Here is a 21,223-nt window from a genome sequence, read left to right on the forward strand (position 1 = left end):
AGATCCAATAGAACTTCTATATAGTAAGGCGACCAGTGACAAAAGAACTTTAAAATTAAGACAAAAGATTGAAACTGAACCTGACCTCTTGTAGCCTACCCAAGAAGTGCATTTAGCAGTGAAGTGCAGATTGGATAGATCTATAAAATCTACACCTGCAGGTCAGCTATAGATCCACTGGAGGCGCTCTCACTCCACATAAAGCTCCTTCTGACTGTAGCCTAAATGAATGTAAACTGCAGAGAAAACCTGCACGTGTGTGTTCAGCTTGTTTGAAACTACACGACATCATAGTTCACGAAGGCTTGTAAGGTACATATTGATTTGTATCCGACTATTAGCACTATTTAAGCTACATAGGCAGAATGAGCATATCTAGTAGTTTAGAGGCGACTACATTTCCCATCAGCCTCGGGGGCCACATCAATTTTCCTTTTTCAGTGCCGTTTTCTTGGTTTGCAGCTGGATCAGCTGGATGAACGCGCGACTGCGCAGCAGCAATAGTCTTGAGGGAAAGAATCTGCTGATTTTTATTGAGAATTTTTCTTTAAAAACGTTGGATTATACGACAGATTTTTCATACAAGTTTCTACTTAAAAGTAATTAGATTTCTGGTTTTCTATTTTTTATGTTCTTCTGTGAGTCTAAACTTCGGACGATTTGAATAAAAATATTTTAAAACATCTGTTCGGGGAGCATTTTCGTTTAACATCCCGTATTTGATCACCTGTAGCCTACAGGCAGCAGTGTGTGGACTGAATCAGTGTCAGCATCAGACTTCAGTTGGACAGACGAACCTCCGGTGCCAACGCCTTTTCTGCCTCTCTCTCAACTGGGAAACTTCACACCGACTCAAGGGCTCGTTTGACGGCGTTTCCCTTCGACTCATGAGCTGCTGAAACTATAATCCGACACTAAAGAAGTAGTTTGAGAGTGAAAATGGGCTGCACGATCAGCGCCGAGGACAAAGCTGCGGTGGAGAGGAGTAAAATGATTGATAAAAACCTGCGGGAAGACAGAGAGAAATCCTCCAGAGAAGTGAAACTGCTTCTGCTCGGTATGAACTGTTACTGTATCTTTTTAATGCATGCAATCAGTTTAATCACAATGAATGTTTGGCTACTTTTCACTTTTACACTAGGCCTACAGTCTTTATAGTTTATGACTGCATACACTCGTCCTTCTGTTGGTTTAATGCAGCTGTGGTTCATCATGTGTCCACTGACAGAACCTTTTTCTTTAACTGTCTATGGACAGAACTTGTAGAAGTAAACCGGATGTTGGTGGTGAGAGGGAAACTACTGTACTTTTAGCTTTTCTGTGAGTTGTGGAAAGGTGCTCAGAGGACAGTACGGTATGTTGACTTTCACAAAGCACGTTGTAACTCATGGAGGCCTGTTTTACTTCAGTGCCTACAAACAAAACGTTACAGCTGCAGGGGAATGCTGATAATGTTCATACTTTAGCTAAGTACTAAGAAATTAGAATGCTTAACTATTGGAGCTGGGCATTATTGTAGTATATTTAATTTCTTTAGTTGTTCCACATCATTTTGGTGTCTAAGATAATTAAACAAAACAATTTCTGAGTCAGATTTGTCCCGTAATGACTTCTGAAATAGTTGAGCTTAACATTATCACAAGTTCAATGTGACGAGTAGCCTATCAATAACTTAACTTGTGCTTTTTTCTTGCTGTATCTCTACAGACTGTACATTAAGATACAGTCTGTACTGAGTTTTAGGGCTGCACCTGACGATTTCGTATTAACCTTACAATTACTTGAATAGCCTATTAAACATTTGGACCATAAAATGTCAGAAAATAGCATAAAATAAATTTCCTAAAGCCCAAGTTGTCTTAAGATTGCTTCATTTGTCCAACAAGCGTTCAAAACTTCAAAAATTATTCAGTTTACCATACCATCACATGAAAAGCATCAAATCCTCACAATAAAGAAGCTGGAACTGGCTAATGTTTGACATTTTTGCTAGAAAAATCAATCATTGCCAATTAATTTTCTATTGATCGACTAATGGATTCATCAACTCAGCTCTATTTGTAGTAATTTAACTTTTTTAGAAATAGTAAACAGTATAATAGACATTAGATAAAATATTGGGCTGTTACAGTTAACTTCAGGTCGTCTCACTGGAGCAAAACTTCAGCTGCGTGATATTGGTGACTTACAGGTTCAGTGTCTTTTTCGACACTGTGTACGGATCACACTGTATACGGATTTCCGTCACAATATCACACCTGGTCAGAGGAACTGCTGTTTGACAGACTGCTGTGTAGTCTTTGTTCGTAAGGCGACTATTCAGTTACACTATTTATGCCATCACAGCAGCGTAATTTAAAAAAGAGTTATAAAACAATGACAAATTGTCCCTGTTTTGCTTTAAAACAATTAATGGAAGGCCCCATGTGTAAGATTTGAAATTGTGGCATGCTGACACACTGACACCACAGCTATGTTACCAACGAAGGATAGGCTAGAGTGACAAAAGTCTGTTACGTGTCCTATAGTGTTGAGAGGCTACTATCTTCAGTCAGTGACATTATGCTGGTCGACAAAAAAGTCGACATTCCACGAGACTATACTTCCTTTCGTTGTGGGGAACGTGTTAGCAAACCCTATTTTCACATCCAGCAGATCGGAGGAACATTAGCCTTTATTAGGGCCCGAGCACCGACAGCGGCGAAGGCCCTATTGAAACAGAAGGAATTATTATTATTTTCCCGGCAAATGAATTTCCTTTTTGAGGGGCTTAACATATTCAAAAACTCACCAAAATTGGCGGTCGCATCAAGCCTGGTGAAAATCTACGTATTTTAAGGGTTTCGGGAACAGGCGCACAAAAATGGCTCGCTAGCGCCCCTTACAAAGTTAAAAAAATTGAGCCCCTGCAATGCGTTTAACGTAGACTCACGAAACCTGGTACACATATGTAGCATGTCAAGACGTACAAAAAATGTCATTGGAACCATACCCTAAACCCAACAGGAAGTCCTCCATTTTGAATTGAATGTTCGAAATTAGTGCGATTTTGGCGATTTCCACATCTCGTACTTTAACAAACTCCTCCTAGAGATTTCATCCGATCATCTTCAAATCTTCTTTGGTCTGTGCCATCTTAAGAGTTAAAGATGAAAAGTTATCAAAAGAAAAACTTTTTGTCATAGGGCATGGCCGTGGCATGGCGGCCATTTAGTGCGTTTCGCCATCGAAACAGGAAGTGGGTGTAACTTGACTGTACATTGCCCAATTGGCTCAAAACTTTTTATGATTCATAAGACTCTAACGCCGCCTTCACACTGGCAGTTGAAATCAGCTCCGATACGGCTTCGAAACAACCAGAAGTCATTCTGGAGATTCGCAGACTGCATGCGAATGGGTCCGAACTGGGTCCGAACGAGTGCGGTGCGAAAAAAATCGTGTCAATTGGTCATCCGGATGCGTTCAAAGAATTGAACTCTTGCGAAAGGCTACGGACGGTTCCTGTCCAACAATTCCAGTGTTGCTATGGTACTGATAAACAAACCTGCTAATGCTAATTAGTTAGCTAGCAACAGACATCGAACTATTGACATTATACCGCTATATCACATTTAACCGATGTGACATGTCAACGTCCTGGGCAACTTTTCTCCACGCAGCAGCCTCTCTATTTATATCTGTATAAGAGAGGTCATAGAGAATCGTACATTCAGACACTTATCAGTTGTTCTAGTCTCTCTGCCATTTTTGTGAGTCGCTTCCGAAGCTTTTCCACGGTGTAGTACGATGTCCGCTGGGGGCGTATTGCGTATTACGTAGCTGATTTCAAGTGCCAGTGTGAAGGCGGCGTAACTCTGAGGACATTTAGCGGACAAAATTGACTCAAAGTCATAGCGCCCCCTAGTGGCAACAGGAAGTAGGCCTAAAAGTCAGGGTGCTATACTTTAACAAACTCCTCCTAGAGATTTCATCCGATGGACTTCAATTCGATGGACTTCATTTGGTCTGTACCATCTCAGCACCTTAGAGATGAAAAGTTATTAAAAGAAAAACTTTTCGTCAAACGGTGTGGGCGTGGCGTGGCAGCCATTTTGAGTGTTTAGCGATGAACGAGAAAGTGGCTGTAACTACAGTGTACATTGTCATATCTGCTTGAAATTTCCCACAATCAACAAGAGTCCAGGCCTGAGGACATATACATGCCAATATTGACTTTTGGTCATAGCGCCCCCCGCTGGCAACAGGAAATCAGCCTTATATGACAAACATCTTACTCCGGCTACGCCCCCTTTCATAACATTTTAACCGTTTAAGGTAGACCCTTGTGTGAGGTGTCATTGAACTCAGCAGAGAGTTCCTTCTTCATTGGTGATGGTTTGGCACGCCCCCTATGCTTAAGCCACGCCCCCTATCATAACTGGTGACCCGTTTAAGGTAGAGTCTTGGGTGAGGTATCATTGAACTCAGCAGGGAGTTCCCTTTTCATTGGTGACAATTTGCGGTGTCTGAGTGCCGCGCAAATGCACGGTCGCAAGGAGCGGCATCCGCCAGTAAACCCCGACGCGCGCAGAGGTGCGAGGGCCCATCCAACACTGCTTGCAGCTTTAATTTGAAGTTGTGTTTATGGCTGTTGTTAGTCCAATATTCACTCTCTTGTAGCTCTGTTTTGTTTTCCAACATCTCCAGGTAGAGGTATTTGGCTCTTAAGCTGCTAAATGCTCCTCTAAGTTCACCAGCTAGTCGCTAACTTTGTCTGCTGGTGTACAGTGGTTGTTGTTTTTTTTAGCTGGAAAAGATGCTGAGAGGTTTATGCCTCGACGCAGAGGTCCAGGGTTCGAATCTGACCTGTGACAGTTTCCTGCATGTCTTCCCCCTCTGTCTCCCCTTTCTCACCTAGCTTTCCTATCAAAACGCAGTGAGAGTGAACCAAACAGTACATTTGTGGGCCGTAAAACCAAAACAAAGCTGAAATACACTAAAACGCTCAGTAGAGCTTAGGGGAACTGCAGAGTTTGGTAATACTTCTCTGTGGGTTCATCACTTCAAGTGAGCTATATATATACACATAGTCAATTTATTCATTGTTTATATAAAGATATTGATTAGATCAGCTTTAACTAAAGCTACTCTCTGAGCACCTTTGTGGAATATTTTGATGTGAAATTAAAAAAACAAATAGTAACTTCTTACCCACTCGTCAAATGAAACTACACTGAAGTACAAAAAGTATAAAAAGGTTGAACATACAGCATCAGCCAAGTGTTGCCTTGTAAATAGGTGTGCACCACACAAGTTGATTGCACTGATGCAATTGTGGTGCAACACTCTTAACCTTGTTTGTGAGACTTTTTTTTCCTCATGAAAAGTTGTGCATGACATCGAACAATTCATGTCAAATGAATGATATGATGTGAAAAAATCTGTACTATTGAAATGCTGTAGTTTGGTGAAGAGATGGGTGACTGAAAGTCCTCACTTATTACCAGAATAAAGGTACAAAGTATTTAATGAAATGGATGATTCATCGTTCAAAAGGATGAGTGCAGATGCAGTTATTAAATTAGTCATTGAAATGAAATCATCACTACATTAATTTATGCAGCAGGACTTCCTGAAGACATTACAACATAATGCACTGATTGCACATGATGCCCACAGAGTGCTGAGTATCAACAAGATGCGTCATTTTATTTATTATGAAAAATTGAAGATATTAAAGCAGACATATCATGCTAATTTTCAGGTTCATATATGTATTTTGTGTTTCTACAAGATCATGTTTACATGCTTTAAAGTGCCCATATTATGAAAAAATCACTTTTTCTGGGATTTGGGGTGTTCTTTTGTGTCTCTGGTGCTTCCACACACATACAAACTTTGAAAAAAATCCATCCATGCTGTTTAGAGTGAGATACAGTTTCTGAATGTGTCCTGCCTTCAGTCTCTGGGTGAGCTGTTCAAAATCGGCACGGCTTGTGACGTCACAAGCCGAAACGAGCAGGCTAACCGCAACCATTAGCTCTTAGCGTTAGCATGCTAACGCTAACGCTAGCATGCTACCTCGTTCTCAATAGCAAAGCACTGCTACAACACCACACAAGTTCACCATAATCTACAAAAGAACTACTTACATGTGCGCCCTCATTTAGAAGTCTCCTAGCTACTCCTGCCTTGTAACTGACCGATGTTGTAGAAACAGCCTTTCTTTTACTGTCTATGGAGCTAGCTAGCTGACATGATCTACATCTGAGCTACTGGGCATGTGCAGTGCAATCAAAGATGGTACAGAAGAAGAAGAAGAAAAGAGGTCTCACTCTGTAGCTAAAACAGAGACCAGCTGAAAAGAGGATCTGCAGCAGTGAGAGAGAGCACTGCAGTACAACAAAAATATGGTGTTTTTTGAAAATTAAACCATGTAAACCTATTCTGGTGCAACATTAAAATACAATTATGAACCTGAAAATGAGCATAATATGGCTGCTTTAATGTTAAAAAACACATTTCTCTGTCTGTCTGAATATACCTGTATTCACCCTTTGTCTTTAAGCCCCCCTCCCAAAAAGCCTAGTCTGCTCTGATTGGCTTGTGAGAAAAATATGGTGCACCTTTGCAAAGGTATTTCTCAAGCCGTGGGGGGAAATACTCAGATATGGGGCGATATATTCTAATGAGCCTGCATGTGACAAAGGAAGGGAAGCCAAATCTGAATGGCTTGTTGAATCCCATGTTTCCTGATCTAGGCAGCCCACAAACATATGACTTGGTTGTCTTATTTCTCAGTTTGTGGGTTGCTAGGCACTCCAGATACCGAAATGTATGTGCACAAGCTCTGAAAAAGTAAGTGTTTCATGATATATCACCTTCAAACATAGTAAGGATAGTATCTGTGATTTGTTCTGGAGGGCCAAGAACAAAGTGTTAATTGCCAAACAGCATACTGGGTACAGCTCGCTCTCCGTCGCTCGCTACAGTACATTCAAGAACAGATGAAGACAGAGAGACTGGAGACGTTTCATTGTAGCAAACTCACATTTCAAGCATCAGCGATGTAACTTTCAGAAAGAACACTTTTGTTACCGTAAACAGCCTGTTCCTAAATTGCTAGCTGTTAGCAAATGACGCGTATACTTTAGCATTGCTAGTGAACGCAACTATGTCATGGCAGATGTGTATTGCACAGGACTCAAGGAAGTGCATTGGCAAGTTTGAAGTTGTTCTGATGAGCGGTTCTCGAGAAAGCTGCAAGCAGCAATACCAGAGGCCAAGCAACGTTCAAAACGTGGCCTGTTTAGAATGGGCACTGCACTAGTTTTTACAAAGAAAGGCAGTTGTCCTTTTATGTTTGTAGTGATTTTTCTTGCACCTTGATCTAAAATATATGGCAGAACAAAACCATACAGGTAAATCTGCTTCCTACCATTTCAGAGTAATTTATACCCACAACTGTGAGGAGATTTTTATCAAACTGTTTCCACTGTTTTGTTGATAGATTACAGCCTGATTGCATCGTTTTGTTGCATGGAAGACAAGCTATTTTAGGTAGTTGAGCCCTGAGGGGGAATGACTAGTTTAATGTTGGATCACTTTGTCGAGGATACAGATGAATCCCACCAGCCAGCAGCTAACTGAGCTGTGAGGATTAACTCCAAACCAATATGTGTGGTGTTGCCAATGCAGGTTAAAGTCTCATTGTATGGACACATTCATTTTAAAGTTCTGACCACAGAGTTGAGGGGAAGCGATTTTTCCAGGCAGTGCCCTCCACTCCCTGTCTGTGCTGGAACAAGAGAGTTATAGGGGAAAAACAAAGATGAGTTTGGCTGCTGCTCTTTGTTCAAAACCACAAAGCTGGAGAGCCAACTCAGCCGTCCAATGAGAATGGTCTCCTGTTTGACCACGAACAGTAATTCATATAACAATCTGAATTTCAGATTCTTGTTAAATGAGGCTTGGTTTGGAGTCTGACTCCTGCATGGGTTTGGACAACTCAGTGATCTGTGTAAAGTTGGTTTGTGAACTGGCAGGAAGCCATGGTTGATGATCAGCCAAAAAATGCCATGAATAGGAGAATTGGTGACTGAGGGAAGGGATCAACACAAATTGTCCTCCCTGTCTGTGTGAACGTGAGTAAATCTCTTTTGCTGGTGACAGCTTTACTAAAGAATTTGTGGATTTAATTCTTGTTGGACGGCCATCTGAACATGAATCTACTAGAAGACTCCTCGACAAAATTCATCTGCTAAGGATTCCTAACTAGCAGTAGGTGTTTCACCACCTTTTAGGGAAAAAAACAATATTAAGACAATGTACATCCTTATTTAAAAAAAAATCACAGGTTCAGACTTGTTCCTGGCTGCTTTAAAAAAGAAGCAGGTATCCATATTTCAAATTCCAATGCCAGAAAACTCCTTCATCCTGCAGTTGCTGATAATTATTGTGGTTATATTAAGCAAAAGGGGCTTCACTACCAGTGTAAACTCACCCCAGATGTTTATGGAAATAATTTCTCACTGGTTGTGTGAGTTTGACATCTAATGTTTAAAAATTGCTGATTCTACTGTAGAGTTAGCCATATGGCACAGAGGCAAAGCACTGAATCGCCTCCACAGATCCTAGCAGTGACTTGGTTGTGTATTGTAACCATTGATCTGTTAGGGGGGCTATATTTGGCACAGCCAATCAATCATGCTGCCAATTTTCCCCAGAGGCCAACTTTGATACTGCAGCAGTATACATGAAACAAACCAGAAGACGGTTAGCAAATGCCAGAAGGCCGATGCACTCTTGGGCCGATTTGGGCCACTGGAAAAAAGAAAAAAAATGCGGTAACACTGGTGTTTCACACTAGTTTGACAAAAATATGCAAGACTGTATGGCTGCAGCCTGGAGCCTCTCTAGCCTTTCTACTTTTCAAAACAAAAGCTTGTGTCTGGTCCGCTATGTCTTCGTACTCCGGTGTTTTGGGTGTTAAAGTATGTAATAATATGTTTTATATATGCAAGCATTTCCATTCTGTTCTAAGATGGTGGCATGGTAGTTTATTTGAAGGTTTTATGAATTGCTCCAGTGTGTGTGTTATTTAAATATGAAAGCCTGTAAGTGCGCCTCATGCTGCTGGCGCCATAATCTCACGTTAGCCTGGTTTTTGCAATTATAAAGCAAATAATGTCCCTGTCTGAAATTGGGCCGGTAAGGGACGAAATTGCCAGGGCCGAGTTTTTCTCCCAGTCCGCCCCTGGTTGCAGCCCTACATCTACTCTATGATTCCAGTAAACACAGTTAGTGAGAGATCACATCCATGTCACTGTTGTAGTGACTCCTAATGGTTGTTGTAGCCATCTTCACAGAAGGGCTAAGGTAGTGTGAACCTTCCCTGTCCATTATCATTAAAGAGGTTGCTTTGCTTCTGTTAAAGGGGAATACGAGATCATGAAAATAATTTTCCTATTCAATAAAGAAACCTTCTGTGCTGGTTGACAACACTGCATGTTGTGATGATGCTGTTATGCAAATATACTGTACAGTGGGTCAGAGAACAAGTTTGTTTTGTTTAGATTGCAGACAGACTTTTTAATCATATGTGATGTTTTTATGGCCCTTCTGCTCTCTAACGCCCAGACAAGCATAATATCTGGGATTGTCTCTCCAGTGGAAAAACACTGGCTCAGCCAGGAGCGTGACAACAGTTTCCTGTTTGGCTGATTGTTGTAGAAATACTGTAAAGGTTCCTCGTGTGAAATTATTGTTGCAGTCATCATTATCAAATGGCCTTTATTGTAATTGAGGCTTTGATATCAACTGCGCCAGTCATCAGTTCAACATTTGTCACAGATGGACAATATTGTGAAAGCTCTCACTTCCTTATGAGGCGCCCCAGCTCATCACACTACTCATTATTTCCCATGATGCTCTCTGTGTTTCTACACCTCTTCAGCTCCAGGCTGTGGTATACACATTTCATGATAAGCAGATAAATAGCAAAGCAGAATTAATGCACCCATATACCCTAACCGCTGACTGGTGCATCAGATCGCTGCAGCATGCAAAGGAGAACTTCATGACCATATACATTCCCTCAGGCCCCAGTCAAATGCCTGCTATTAAAATTGATCTCAAGCATGCTTTTTCTTGTTGTTTTTTACGCAAACATACTGTACACTGCATTATTAAATGAGATCAGATTAAGTTCATCCGCTATGAAAAGCTGGTTTGATCCATCGTCCATATGAGAGGTGTTTTTGTTGCTGCTCTCGTATAACTACTGTCCCTTTTTTTCAGGTGCTGGGGAATCTGGGAAAAGCACAATAGTAAAGCAGATGAAGTAAGTTACAGCTTGTAACACAGTCCTGATAACCCTGCACATGATATTATATCAAACTCCTACATCCTGTTAGAAACCTTGACGCTATTTTTGTATTACGTTGACGAAAGGCAGTCCCTCACTCCCACTTTTAGCTGCAGCCTTGTTGTCAGAGGTTAATATGGTGGGGAGAGCTTTGGCTAGAAACAGGGTTCATCTTTGTGGAAATACTGTGGAGGCAAAGTGGGACCCTCATTTCACTCCGTTTAGGCAGTGTAGGAAGCTCCCTTTTGCATAACATGTTAAACAATGGCCACAGAGGCCAGCCATAGCCTGGCAGGACCTGAATAGGCTCCCCCAGTTCCCACATTAGACATGCTGCATGCTCACCAAAGCTCAAATTCCAGCACTAATGACAGTGTTGCATGAAATGTTTGAAATCTGTAATCTGTTAACATTTGTTAAAGCCATTGTTCACACTGTCAAATATTTATATGGACTCTGAGAAATTCTAACAGTTTGGATTTTGTTTCTTTGTCAGAATTATTCATGAAGATGGCTACTCAGAAGAGGAGTGCAAGCAGTACAAAGTGGTGGTGTACAGCAACACCATCCAGTCCATCATGGCCATCATCAGGGCGATGGGCCGGTTAAAGATAGATTTTGGGGAACCTGCACGGACGGTAAGTTAACTACATTCAATAAACATGACTTTTAAAGAGCCACATTCTCATTTGTGATATGAATTATTGTCTTCATTGCCAGGACGATGCCCGCCAGCTGTTTGTCCTGGCGAGCTCGGCGGAGGAAGGGGTAATGTCGGCAGAGCTGACTGGCGTGATTCAGAGACTGTGGAGAGATGGCGGAGTTCAGACCTGCTTTGATCGATCACGAGAGTACCAGCTCAACGACTCTGCTGCATAGTGAGAACTCTGTTCACTTCTCTACATACAGACTCACCAAGGGCCAGCTACAAGCTTATACCATTTGTCAAATTACAGATGCTTGCACTGTGGTTCAGGGAAAATAATCTGCAAAATAAATGGTTTCTCAAATAATTTAGTCTTGCAGTCAGTCTTCATAGAAGAATAGAATAGAATTCCTATTGTCATTGCACACACATAAAGACAGCACATCGTATCACACTCTGAAAACCACGCCCACCGGAGGGGAAAACAATCGGCGCCACAATATGCAACTAAGGGCTGAAATACTAAAACAAAGTGCCTGTAGCTAGCTAAAAACATCAGATTTAAGCATTTCAAAGGATGTTTTTTAGCAACGTATGTCTACCTGAGAGGACAGGTTAGCTGTTAATAAGCTAATGTTAGCTATGTATTAGCAAGCTAATGCTGCATAGCTTTCTGATTTATCCACATTCCACTATAACAAGAGTTGCATACTGTCAGAATGCTTTAGCTTAACCCAGAGCTTTTCTCTATCACTCTGGCTTCACCTACAGGAATATAGTTAGTCTAAAACTGACTTTTGGATATTTGACTTAGTAACAAAATGCTTCCTACACACGTAACGTTGGGCATAATGTTAGGTTAGTGTCAGGATCCCACAGTCTGCAGCAGCTTATAAAAACTTAGTTATGGGTTCTTTACCATGTTAGTGCATCCCACCACACGGCAGCTTTTTGGCATTTTCTGTTGTTTGCTAGCAGATGGAATTGACGAGGAGGCAACTTCAGAGAATTGTTTTCCCCTCTGGTGGGGGCGGGACTTAAATGCGCTCTGTCTCTATAGCAATCCTGACGGTGCTTTCACACACATCAAACATTAATAACAAATAGAGAAAAATACAAATATATATTATAGAAAAAAAATATGAATTTGCTGTGAACTTACTTAAAAACAGTAAAATAGCTGAGATATTGCACATTGGCTGAGTTGTGGCCCTATATACACGTAATATGGTTGGGAATAAATGGGTACAAAGAAATATACAAAGGTGCAGTTGGAATGTAAACATCTGTGCAGTGTTCTATACAATGCAGCTGTAACTGTAAGTATTGTATTGCTGATGGTCAATGTAGACAGTCTGTGTCAGTGTTTGTCAGTGTTCAGTTCTTTATGGCTGTGGGATAGAAGCTGTTTTTAGTCTGTCCGTGATTTGATGGACCTGAAGCGTCTAACAGAAGGCAGGAGGTCAAACAGATGGTGTCCATGGTGGGATGGATCTTTTAGTATGTTGGTAGTCTATATCGACGGCATTTCATTTACGGGGTAGTTCCGGTTTCGCCGGATGTCCCTAATTTTCGGCTGGATGTCCCTTATTTTCGGCCGGATGTTCCTCACCTTCCGCTTTCTATGTGTTGGAATTCTAAACTCCGGTGGATTTATGAGGACTATGGTTAACTGCTCCTCAGATCTCTGCAGGGTAAATCGAAACAACTAGCTAGACTATCTGTCCAATCTGAGTTTTCTGTTGCACGATTAAAACAACTTTTGAACGAGCACATGTTCCACCAAAACAAGTTCCTTCCCAAGGCTATTTTGCAGAGGCAGCGTTGCTGCGTCTTCCCAAGACGATTGTGATTGGTTTAAAGAAATGCCAATAAACCAGAGCATATTTTTCTCTTATCCAGTAATGTTGTGTGGAGGGACCAGAGTCAGACCTTTCTCAGCATCGCTGTGGTGAAAGGTCTGGAAATGCGTGTGTGGGTGGTGATGGCGCAGTGGATATGACACATGCCTTTGGTATGGGAGAATCGAATCGAGGTTCGAATCCCACTGCGATACATCAACCAATGTGTCCCTGAGCAAGACACTTAGCCCCTAGTTGCTCCAGAGGCGTGTGACCTCTGACATATATAGCAATCGTAAGTCGCTTTGGATAAAAGCGTCAGCTAAATGACATGTAATGTAATGTAAAAAAATGCAAGACTATTATGTTGGCTGTTCTACTGAGGCAGCTAAGGCTGAACCCTTTACTTAATCCTACAGCAGAAAGGATTAGTTGATTAATCAGTCAGTCGGCAGAAATATAATCAACGTCTTCTCTGTTGTGATGATTTTCTTTTCTTTATTTTATGTGATAATAAACTGAATATATTTAGGTTTGCGACTACGGACAAAACAAGAAATTTGATGACTTCACATCGGCCTTAGGAAATTATAGTTTTTTTCATATCATCTTATATTTTATAGACCAAACAATTAATCTAATAGTTGAGGAAAATAATAAATAAAAAAAATAATCTTCAATTTGCAGCCTTACCTGATTCCAAATCAATGTCCAATGAAACAAGTGTAAGTTTCTTGATATTACTCAACTTATTGACACTTTATGAAAATTCCAGATGGAAGTGAAACTGCTTCAACAATTTATAGGGAAGTTAGAAATTGGTTCATCCCTCTCCTTACTCTTAAACTGGCAAAGACATTTCTCGTAATCTTGTTTCCCTCTTCATAAGAAGATAGACAAGTTTGACTCCGTAGTTTTCCTTTCTCATGTCTGTAACATTTCCACTGGAACAAAAAGGGAGGCAAGATGTGTCTTGTTCTCCATGGTCTTGTGTCAGCTTGTCGTACAGCTGATTGCATTCCTGAAAAAGGAGAAACTTGAAGGACAATATGATGGGAAAATGTTTCTGTCAACTTGCAGCTGTTTATATATTACTTCACTTGACAAAAGAGTTTCAGATTATAATGATAGTCAATCACTGGATACAACTATCTGATGAAGAAAATAAAGCAGTATGAGCTAAATATAGTCCAGTCTTATATTATCTTGACATAGATAAAGGCCAATGTTTTCTGTTGCTGTAGCGTTTATATCACACTCTCCTTGAAAGAAAGTTGCTCAAGGACACTTTCTTAATTTTGAAAACAGCCTGTCATGGTGCACTTTGTCCACACTGCGAGTCAAGAGGACCCAGGGTAGTTAGTCTGTTTTTACTCAACCCACAAGGAGCCAGTGTTTATCAAGCACCAAAATATGAGCCCATATTTAGTATGGAGTCCTCAGACGTCTGTCTGCAGAGCAAACCCTCCACTTCACCAGACATAAGTGTCTTTTTTTTATTAAAAAAAAAAAAAGCCCTGGATAAACTAATATTCCCACGTGATGTCTGTTTTTATGAAGCACATATTGGGAGCTGCCTGTACTGCAGATACCGCTACAGTAAATTTGTACTGTGATGTGTGTATTGCCTCAGGGATCATCTTCATACACCCATGTCTTCTGTCTCTCAGCTACCTGAATGACCTGGACAGGATCTGTCAGCCAGACTACATCCCGTCTCAGCAGGATGTGCTACGCACACGTGTAAAGACCACTGGCATCGTGGAGACTCACTTCACCTTCAAAGATCTCTACTTCAAGTTAGTGTTGTTGTAATTTATGTGCTCATGATGGGCCCTGGCCTCAGGTGGGCTGCTTGTGTCATAAAAATAACATATTAAGCTTAACAAGCAGTCAGGGCCTGAGCTGGTTTCAGTCAGCATTTAGATGTTCTCATTAACTAAACACAGGGATTCCCAACCTGGGGGCCTGGACCCTCCTAGAGAGATTATTACCGGGGCAGGAAACATTGAACAACTAAATTCTGCTATACAAAATTATGTTTATTTTTTGGACTCCAGTCTTTGAAATAATCTCTGAAATACTGGATAGTTTTACCTCTTCATATGCAAATTGTGATGATGGGTCACAAGAAAAAAAGGCTGGGAGTCTATGAGTGTGATGTTGTTTTTCTTTGATCCATTATCTAACAGCGGATGATCATCGCTGTCACAAAAAATGAAAACATTTGATGAAAAATTACTTTTTTCACATGCATTACATTTTGCAGTATCTCATTGTTCTTTATACTGTATACTAGATGTATATCCATGCTGGTTATACTCTATCTGTCTGTGTTTATCATGTTGTCATAATGCTCCCTCATCATATTGATTCATTTTGTAGTTATTTTATGACTAATGCACCTGGTCACAGATGATTTTTCTTTTTTAGAAACTGCATATTGAAGTGCCGATTTTCAAGCCTCTTTTATAACTCGTAAATGCTGCTGACTGGCATTCAGCCTAATATGACCCACCTTTGTAGAAGTAAATGTGATTACATCTCTTCAGTCCATTTACATTATTTCATTATCTAGCTCATGTACTTATACATATTGGTGAAACATTTACTGTAATAGCCTCCCTGGCCTGCCTTTGTAACCCCATAAAAATCGCTCAGGATCTGGAAATGTGCAATCACTGAATTGGTGTTGAAGCACACAGCAGTATTTCATTTCTGTGTCAGTTAAACAGCTCTGTGCAGATTCATTTTGCCTCTGAGGGCCTCAGGTGGACACAGAGGCAGCAGACACTAGCATGCGTGTGTATGTGTGCTCTTGCCCTGGATTTATGAGGACACTCATCTTCATAAAACACTGGAATTAAAATGGCATTACAATTCAAATAAGCACATATCCACTGTGTGTGTGTGTGTGTGTGTGTGTGTGTGTGTGTGTGTGTGTGCGCCCGCGCACAGGATGTTTGATGTTGGGGGTCAGCGCTCGGAGAGGAAGAAGTGGATCCATTGTTTTGAGGGAGTCACATCTATCATTTTCTGCGTAGCGCTCAGTGACTATGACCTCGTCTTGGCTGAGGATGAGGAGATGGTAAGTGATGGGTGCAAAATTATGTTCTATTGAAATGTCCTATTAAGTAATGACAGTGTGACAGTAAGCCAGCTTTTATAGCTTGTAAGTGCTGGCAAAGACACAACAGTACTTCTTCCATTTAGATTCAGCCACTAAAAGTCATGTAAAATATGTTTTTTATTAGTCTGTATCTTTTACGATGCTTTTGGTACACATGCTATTTCATTTACGTGCCACACATAGCCTTTGATTCAGGTCGGCATAGACATCACGCATAACCGGCACTGTGACAGTTGAAACCGAAATGGTCATCATTCATTTTTATTATTCACACCTGTGTTAAAATGTCTTCTGTGAAAAAGGCCTATTATGGGTAAGTTCACATCTGCTCTTTCCGCAGAACCGGATGCATGAGAGCATGAAGCTTTTCGACTCCATCTGCAACAACAAGTGGTTCACGCTCACCTCCATCATCCTCTTCCTCAACAAGAAGGACTTGTTTGAAGAGAAGATCAACAGGAGTCCGCTCACTATCTGCTACCCCGATTACCCTGGTGAGACCCTGGTGTATTAGCAACTTATTGAAGTTTTAACGTGAAATTGTTATACAGTGTGTCGTCGCTCTTATGTTTCTAGTGTGTGTCTAGTGTTTTGATGAATGGAAATGATGATTGTGTGATTGTGCTCTGGATTAATTTGACCTTACTAAGAGAATAAAGCACATTGGATCTCATACCGATTCTGCAGCAAAAGCCAGTTTTGTGGTTGCAGTGTGTGTTAAATAAGCTTTGAATATAAAAGATGTGCATGTTTGATCTAGTGACATTTTTACCAATCAGACAAAGGCTCTGTGTTTTACTGTTAAGCTGTGTATCGCACGTGAACGTCATCACTATACCAGCATATTAAGTTTAACTGAATCGTTCACTGTAGCCCATTTTACTTGTCAGTTTTGTTCACCCAGGTCATTCTAATGTCAATGATGGATTTTGACAGTTATATCTATTTATAGTTCTCTAACACAAGAGTTTGTGTCATGGTTCATCATTTTTAACTTCTTAATCGTGAGCATCACTAAAGGCGTTTTCTACAGAGCAGTCACACAATTTAACAGCCGCTTGCAGAATAAATTGCATGAATAATTATGAGTGCCCTTGTTTGCATTTCAAATGTTTTGCTGGTCATCTTTTTCCACTTTTAAACAAAAAACAAGCTCAAAGCACCATGTATCCCACAGTAGAATGAACAAAACCTGCATCAACAAAAAATAACAAATATTTGTAAAAGGTGACAACCGACAAGCAGCTCACTGGCAGGAAACCACAGCTGGTCACAGATTAATGGCATCTTTGTTTCGCTTTGGTGTGTTTAACCCATATTGTTAAAAATAAGATGAGCTGTTTTCCAGAGATCATACAGGATTGTTCCATGTAAATTATAACCAACTTCTTTTTATAAACAACTTTTTTACTGCAGGTGGCCACTCATACGATGAGACTGCAGCTTATATCCAGTGCCAGTTTGAAGACTTAAACAAACGAAAGGACACCAAGGAGATCTACACCCACTTCACCTGTGCCACAGACACCAAGAATGTGCAGTTTGTGTTCGACGCTGTCACCGACATCATCATCAAGATTAACCTGACGGAGATCGGGCTCTACTAAAGCTTCAGGCCCTGTAGGTGAGCACAGTGATTTTAACCTGCACTACTGATTATGCAGAATGATGCAGACATGGTGTTGTTGTCAAAGCAAACAGTTTTTAGATTGTTGCATCACCGCAGAGACAACAGTCAAGTCTCTTCTGTGACTTTGCTCATGTGTCGGCCTGTCAGGTCCAGAGTTAAATAGCTTCATAACTATAACTATATTCATACTATACAGAATTGCAATGAAAGTTGGCTAAGACACATCAATCTTAATTACTTTGGTCATCACCTGAGTTTTTATATAGTTTTTATATAGTGTAACATGAATAAAATTCATGACAGCATACATAAAAAAACTATTGACAGAATATGTCAGCCTCAGCCTTCATACTGAATAAACTGGGCCCATAAAAGAAATCAGAAAAATACAACTGAACAGTAATGTGAAACCGACAAGGCTGGCCAAACTGTTGAAACACGTGGGTCAGACTCCATCCAAAACATAAAAGTACATTGACATCAAAGATCAGCATTGTTTTAACATTTTTAAACTCTACACATTACTAACTAAGGTTAAAGTTAAATATAACAAACAGTTTGGCTTTTTACTGTTGCTGTTACTTTTACATAAAAGCTGACTATAAATGAACATGACCTCAGTCAAATGAAGTTTGAGAATGGTTAAAGGTTCCATGGCATGGTGCTCGTTGGATGCTTTTATATGGACCTTAGTGGTCCCCTAATACTGTATCTGAAGTCTCTTTCCCGAAATTCAGCCTTGGTGCAGAATTACAGCCACTAGAGCCAGTCCCACAATGAGCTTTACTTAGGACGTGCCATTTCTGTGTCTGTAGCTATTGAGGAGGAGAGAGGGGGGGGTGGTAAGGTGGAGAGTGGGGGTGTGGCCTTGACCAACTGCCACTTTGCTCGTTTGAAAGCCATGATGTCTCTCTCTCATGGGTGGGCCAAATTTTCTGAGCGGGTAAAGCAGAGAAAGGGGAGGTAATCTTGCTCCTATGACCTCATAAGGAGCAAGATTCCAGATCGGCCCATCTGAGCTTTCATTTTCTCAAAGGCAGAGCAGGATACCCAGGGCTCGGTTTACACCTATCGCCATTTCTAGCCACTGGGGGACCATAGGCAGGCTAGGGGAACGCATATTAATGTTAAAAAACCTCATAAAGTGAAATTTTCATGCCATGGGACCTTTAAGTTAAGAAAGAGATATGTGGATGTAAAAATGCTAACATGCTTAACACAATGCTAACAGGGCTAACAGAAAATTGAATTGAATTGTAAAATTGAAGTTATAAAGTATACGTTGTTATTATTATAAATAAGGCAGAGATACGTATTTTGTGTGTGGATGTAAAAATGCTGACAATGCTTAACGTTATGCTAACAAGCTAACATGCTAATCTTTAAAACATCAAACATGCATGCTAAATGTAACCATCAGGACATTGGCATGTTTCACATCTGTTACCATGCTAACTGTGTACATTTTAGCATAATAACATTAGCACTCAACTCAAAGTAGAGAGGCTGAAAAGTGTAGCTTACACTGAAGTTGTTCCCATCTGACTTTTGTATATATACCTAGTATAAATAGTATATATATAGTTTCCATCCAACTATTTTTTTCTGGTGTGTAAAGAGCCAAAAAACATCTAAAAATGTAATTTATTATTACCAAGCAGCTTATGAGTGAAGATGTAAATGACATGTTTAGGGGCATTATATTTATATTCAATATTAATTAATTCATGTTTTTTTCATTTACCTTGCAGGTGTCTGGAGCAGAATCATGACTTCTGGGCAGGTATGTCTTGTCTGCAGAGGATGAATTGGAAAGTATGTGTTACTGAGGACTGAGCTGGTGGCCACACAGCATGCCGGACCTAAATTCCACAATTTGGGGACTTGATACTACAATTGCTTTTGTCTTAATAGATGTTATGATGCAGAGCATATTGGGAGGAAGTTATAAGTGTGGGAGGCTTGTGAAATGATCACTGTGAGATCTGTGGAGTCCTGTCATATTTAAGACCTTTGCATCATTCGGGGGCTGGCAGGAAAAGCCCCTCTGATGTCTCTGACACATTTATACTTTGTAATGTACAAGGACCAAAACAAATCCATCACTGCATTTCACAGTTTCACAGCTGAATCTCACAGCAGTTTCACATGTAAATTCTGTTCACTTTTTTTCTGTTGCATCTTCTCTTAGCCTCTCTTAGTCTGTATCACATCACTTTTATTGGAATAATTGCATTTTATTTTCATTTTTGAGTTGCAATTGTATAGTATTTCCACTTCTGGATTTGTGAATGCAATAACTTATGTATGGAAAAAAGGGTTTTTTGTGAGCAGTTTTGATGTATATAACGTAACCTTTTGGGTCGGGGATTAGTTAGCAAGAGTGTACTCAGTAGCAACACGGCTGTCTACATAGTTAATTATTAACTAGACAACATTGTATTGAACAATATTTTTATACATGAGACACATCACTGCAAATCAATTTGTAAAGGGAGATCTTGATTTCTCTGTGGGTTTTTTAATAGTTTTAGAGTTTGAATATGACTAATATTATTCAATCAGTGGTTTTTTAAGGTACATTTCTTAATCCTATGGATATCAGTGAAGATATATAAACACATACACATACAAACATAAAGTGGGATAGTTTGAATAGCCAGAGGCTGTTTTTGTTTTCTTTGGCTGAAGCCATCACATACTACTACTACTACTACTACTACGACTAACAATAATAATAATAATAATAATAATAGGAGGAAGTCTGTTACTGATATACAGAGTACTGTAGTGGAGCACAGTTTGGGTTGCATCAGTAACTTCCTGCACAGAGAAAACATCCCTGAAGGTTCAAGTTTAGCTTTCTGTACATTGCTGAAGTTGTATTTTGATTTTTTTTTAACATCATTAAATGATGGCACAAAGTTGTCTTCCCTTCCTTACACCATAATCTTACCGCAGGCAACACCAATTAGATGTTATCCACTCTGAAGATTTGTAGTCTTACTTAAACCATGCAAGGAAGGAGGTCATGCAAATTGGAAACACTATTTTTAGACTTTGACACATCTGTATGCTTGAGCTGAGGGCTCAGTTTGTTCCGACTGCTGCACAAACCACAACTCACCAATATGTCCTCATTGTCCTACCTTGTATGCTGTCTCTGTAGTAACACTCCATGGAAATGTATGAATGACATGAGTTATTATCAGAACATAGATTGAAACTGTTATCAATCAAGTCAAAATGAGAGCATGAATGGACAGATCCAGCGCATTAATTTTTTTATGCCAAAAATCCCCAATTTGTGCATGTTCAGTTTAAAAGATGAGGCTAATGATATTCTGTATTTTTCTTTTTCTCAAAAAATCCCATTAAAAAAGACCAACCCCAGTGTGGTAGTCCTTCTCTCAAAACCTTCTGCCTTTCTGTCTGCTGCACTCGGCCCCAATTCCATTTCAATCAGAAGAGACTTCATAATATGTTGATATGTTAGAGTATTGGGCGATTAGACTCCATTGCAACGTTAAATTATAAGGGGTAGAGAGGCTGTGGATATATAGAAATATGGAGAAACCGTGGGCGCTGGAAATGATGAGAACTGGAGGTAAATGGGGTGAAGGAGGGTTGA

General features: G+C 40.2%; 1 protein-coding gene across 2 annotated transcripts; it reads left to right on the forward strand.

The window, feature by feature from the left end:
- Positions 1-443: 443 nt before the first annotated feature.
- Positions 444-20,517, forward strand: gnai3 (guanine nucleotide binding protein (G protein), alpha inhibiting activity polypeptide 3). Of its 2 annotated transcripts, none has more exons than XM_031286599.2 (9): positions 444-1,057; positions 10,279-10,321; positions 10,842-10,983; positions 11,066-11,223; positions 14,503-14,631; positions 15,791-15,920; positions 16,303-16,456; positions 17,379-17,582; positions 19,344-20,517. In XM_031286599.2, the coding sequence occupies exons 1-8, from the start codon at positions 940-942 to the stop codon at positions 17,567-17,569; spliced, it is 1,065 nt and encodes a 354-aa protein (XP_031142459.1). In that variant the 5' UTR covers positions 444-939; the 3' UTR covers positions 17,570-17,582; positions 19,344-20,517. The 2 variants fall into 2 exon arrangements, with proteins under 2 accessions (XP_031142459.1, XP_031142458.1); XM_031286598.2 differs by having other exon boundaries at positions 445-1,057; positions 17,379-17,586.
- The last annotated feature ends 706 nt before the right edge of the window (positions 20,518-21,223 follow it).

This window comes from Sander lucioperca, chromosome 12 (assembly GCF_008315115.2).
Source record: "Sander lucioperca isolate FBNREF2018 chromosome 12, SLUC_FBN_1.2, whole genome shotgun sequence".
In the NCBI taxonomy this organism is placed as follows: domain Eukaryota; kingdom Metazoa; phylum Chordata; class Actinopteri; order Perciformes; family Percidae; genus Sander; species Sander lucioperca.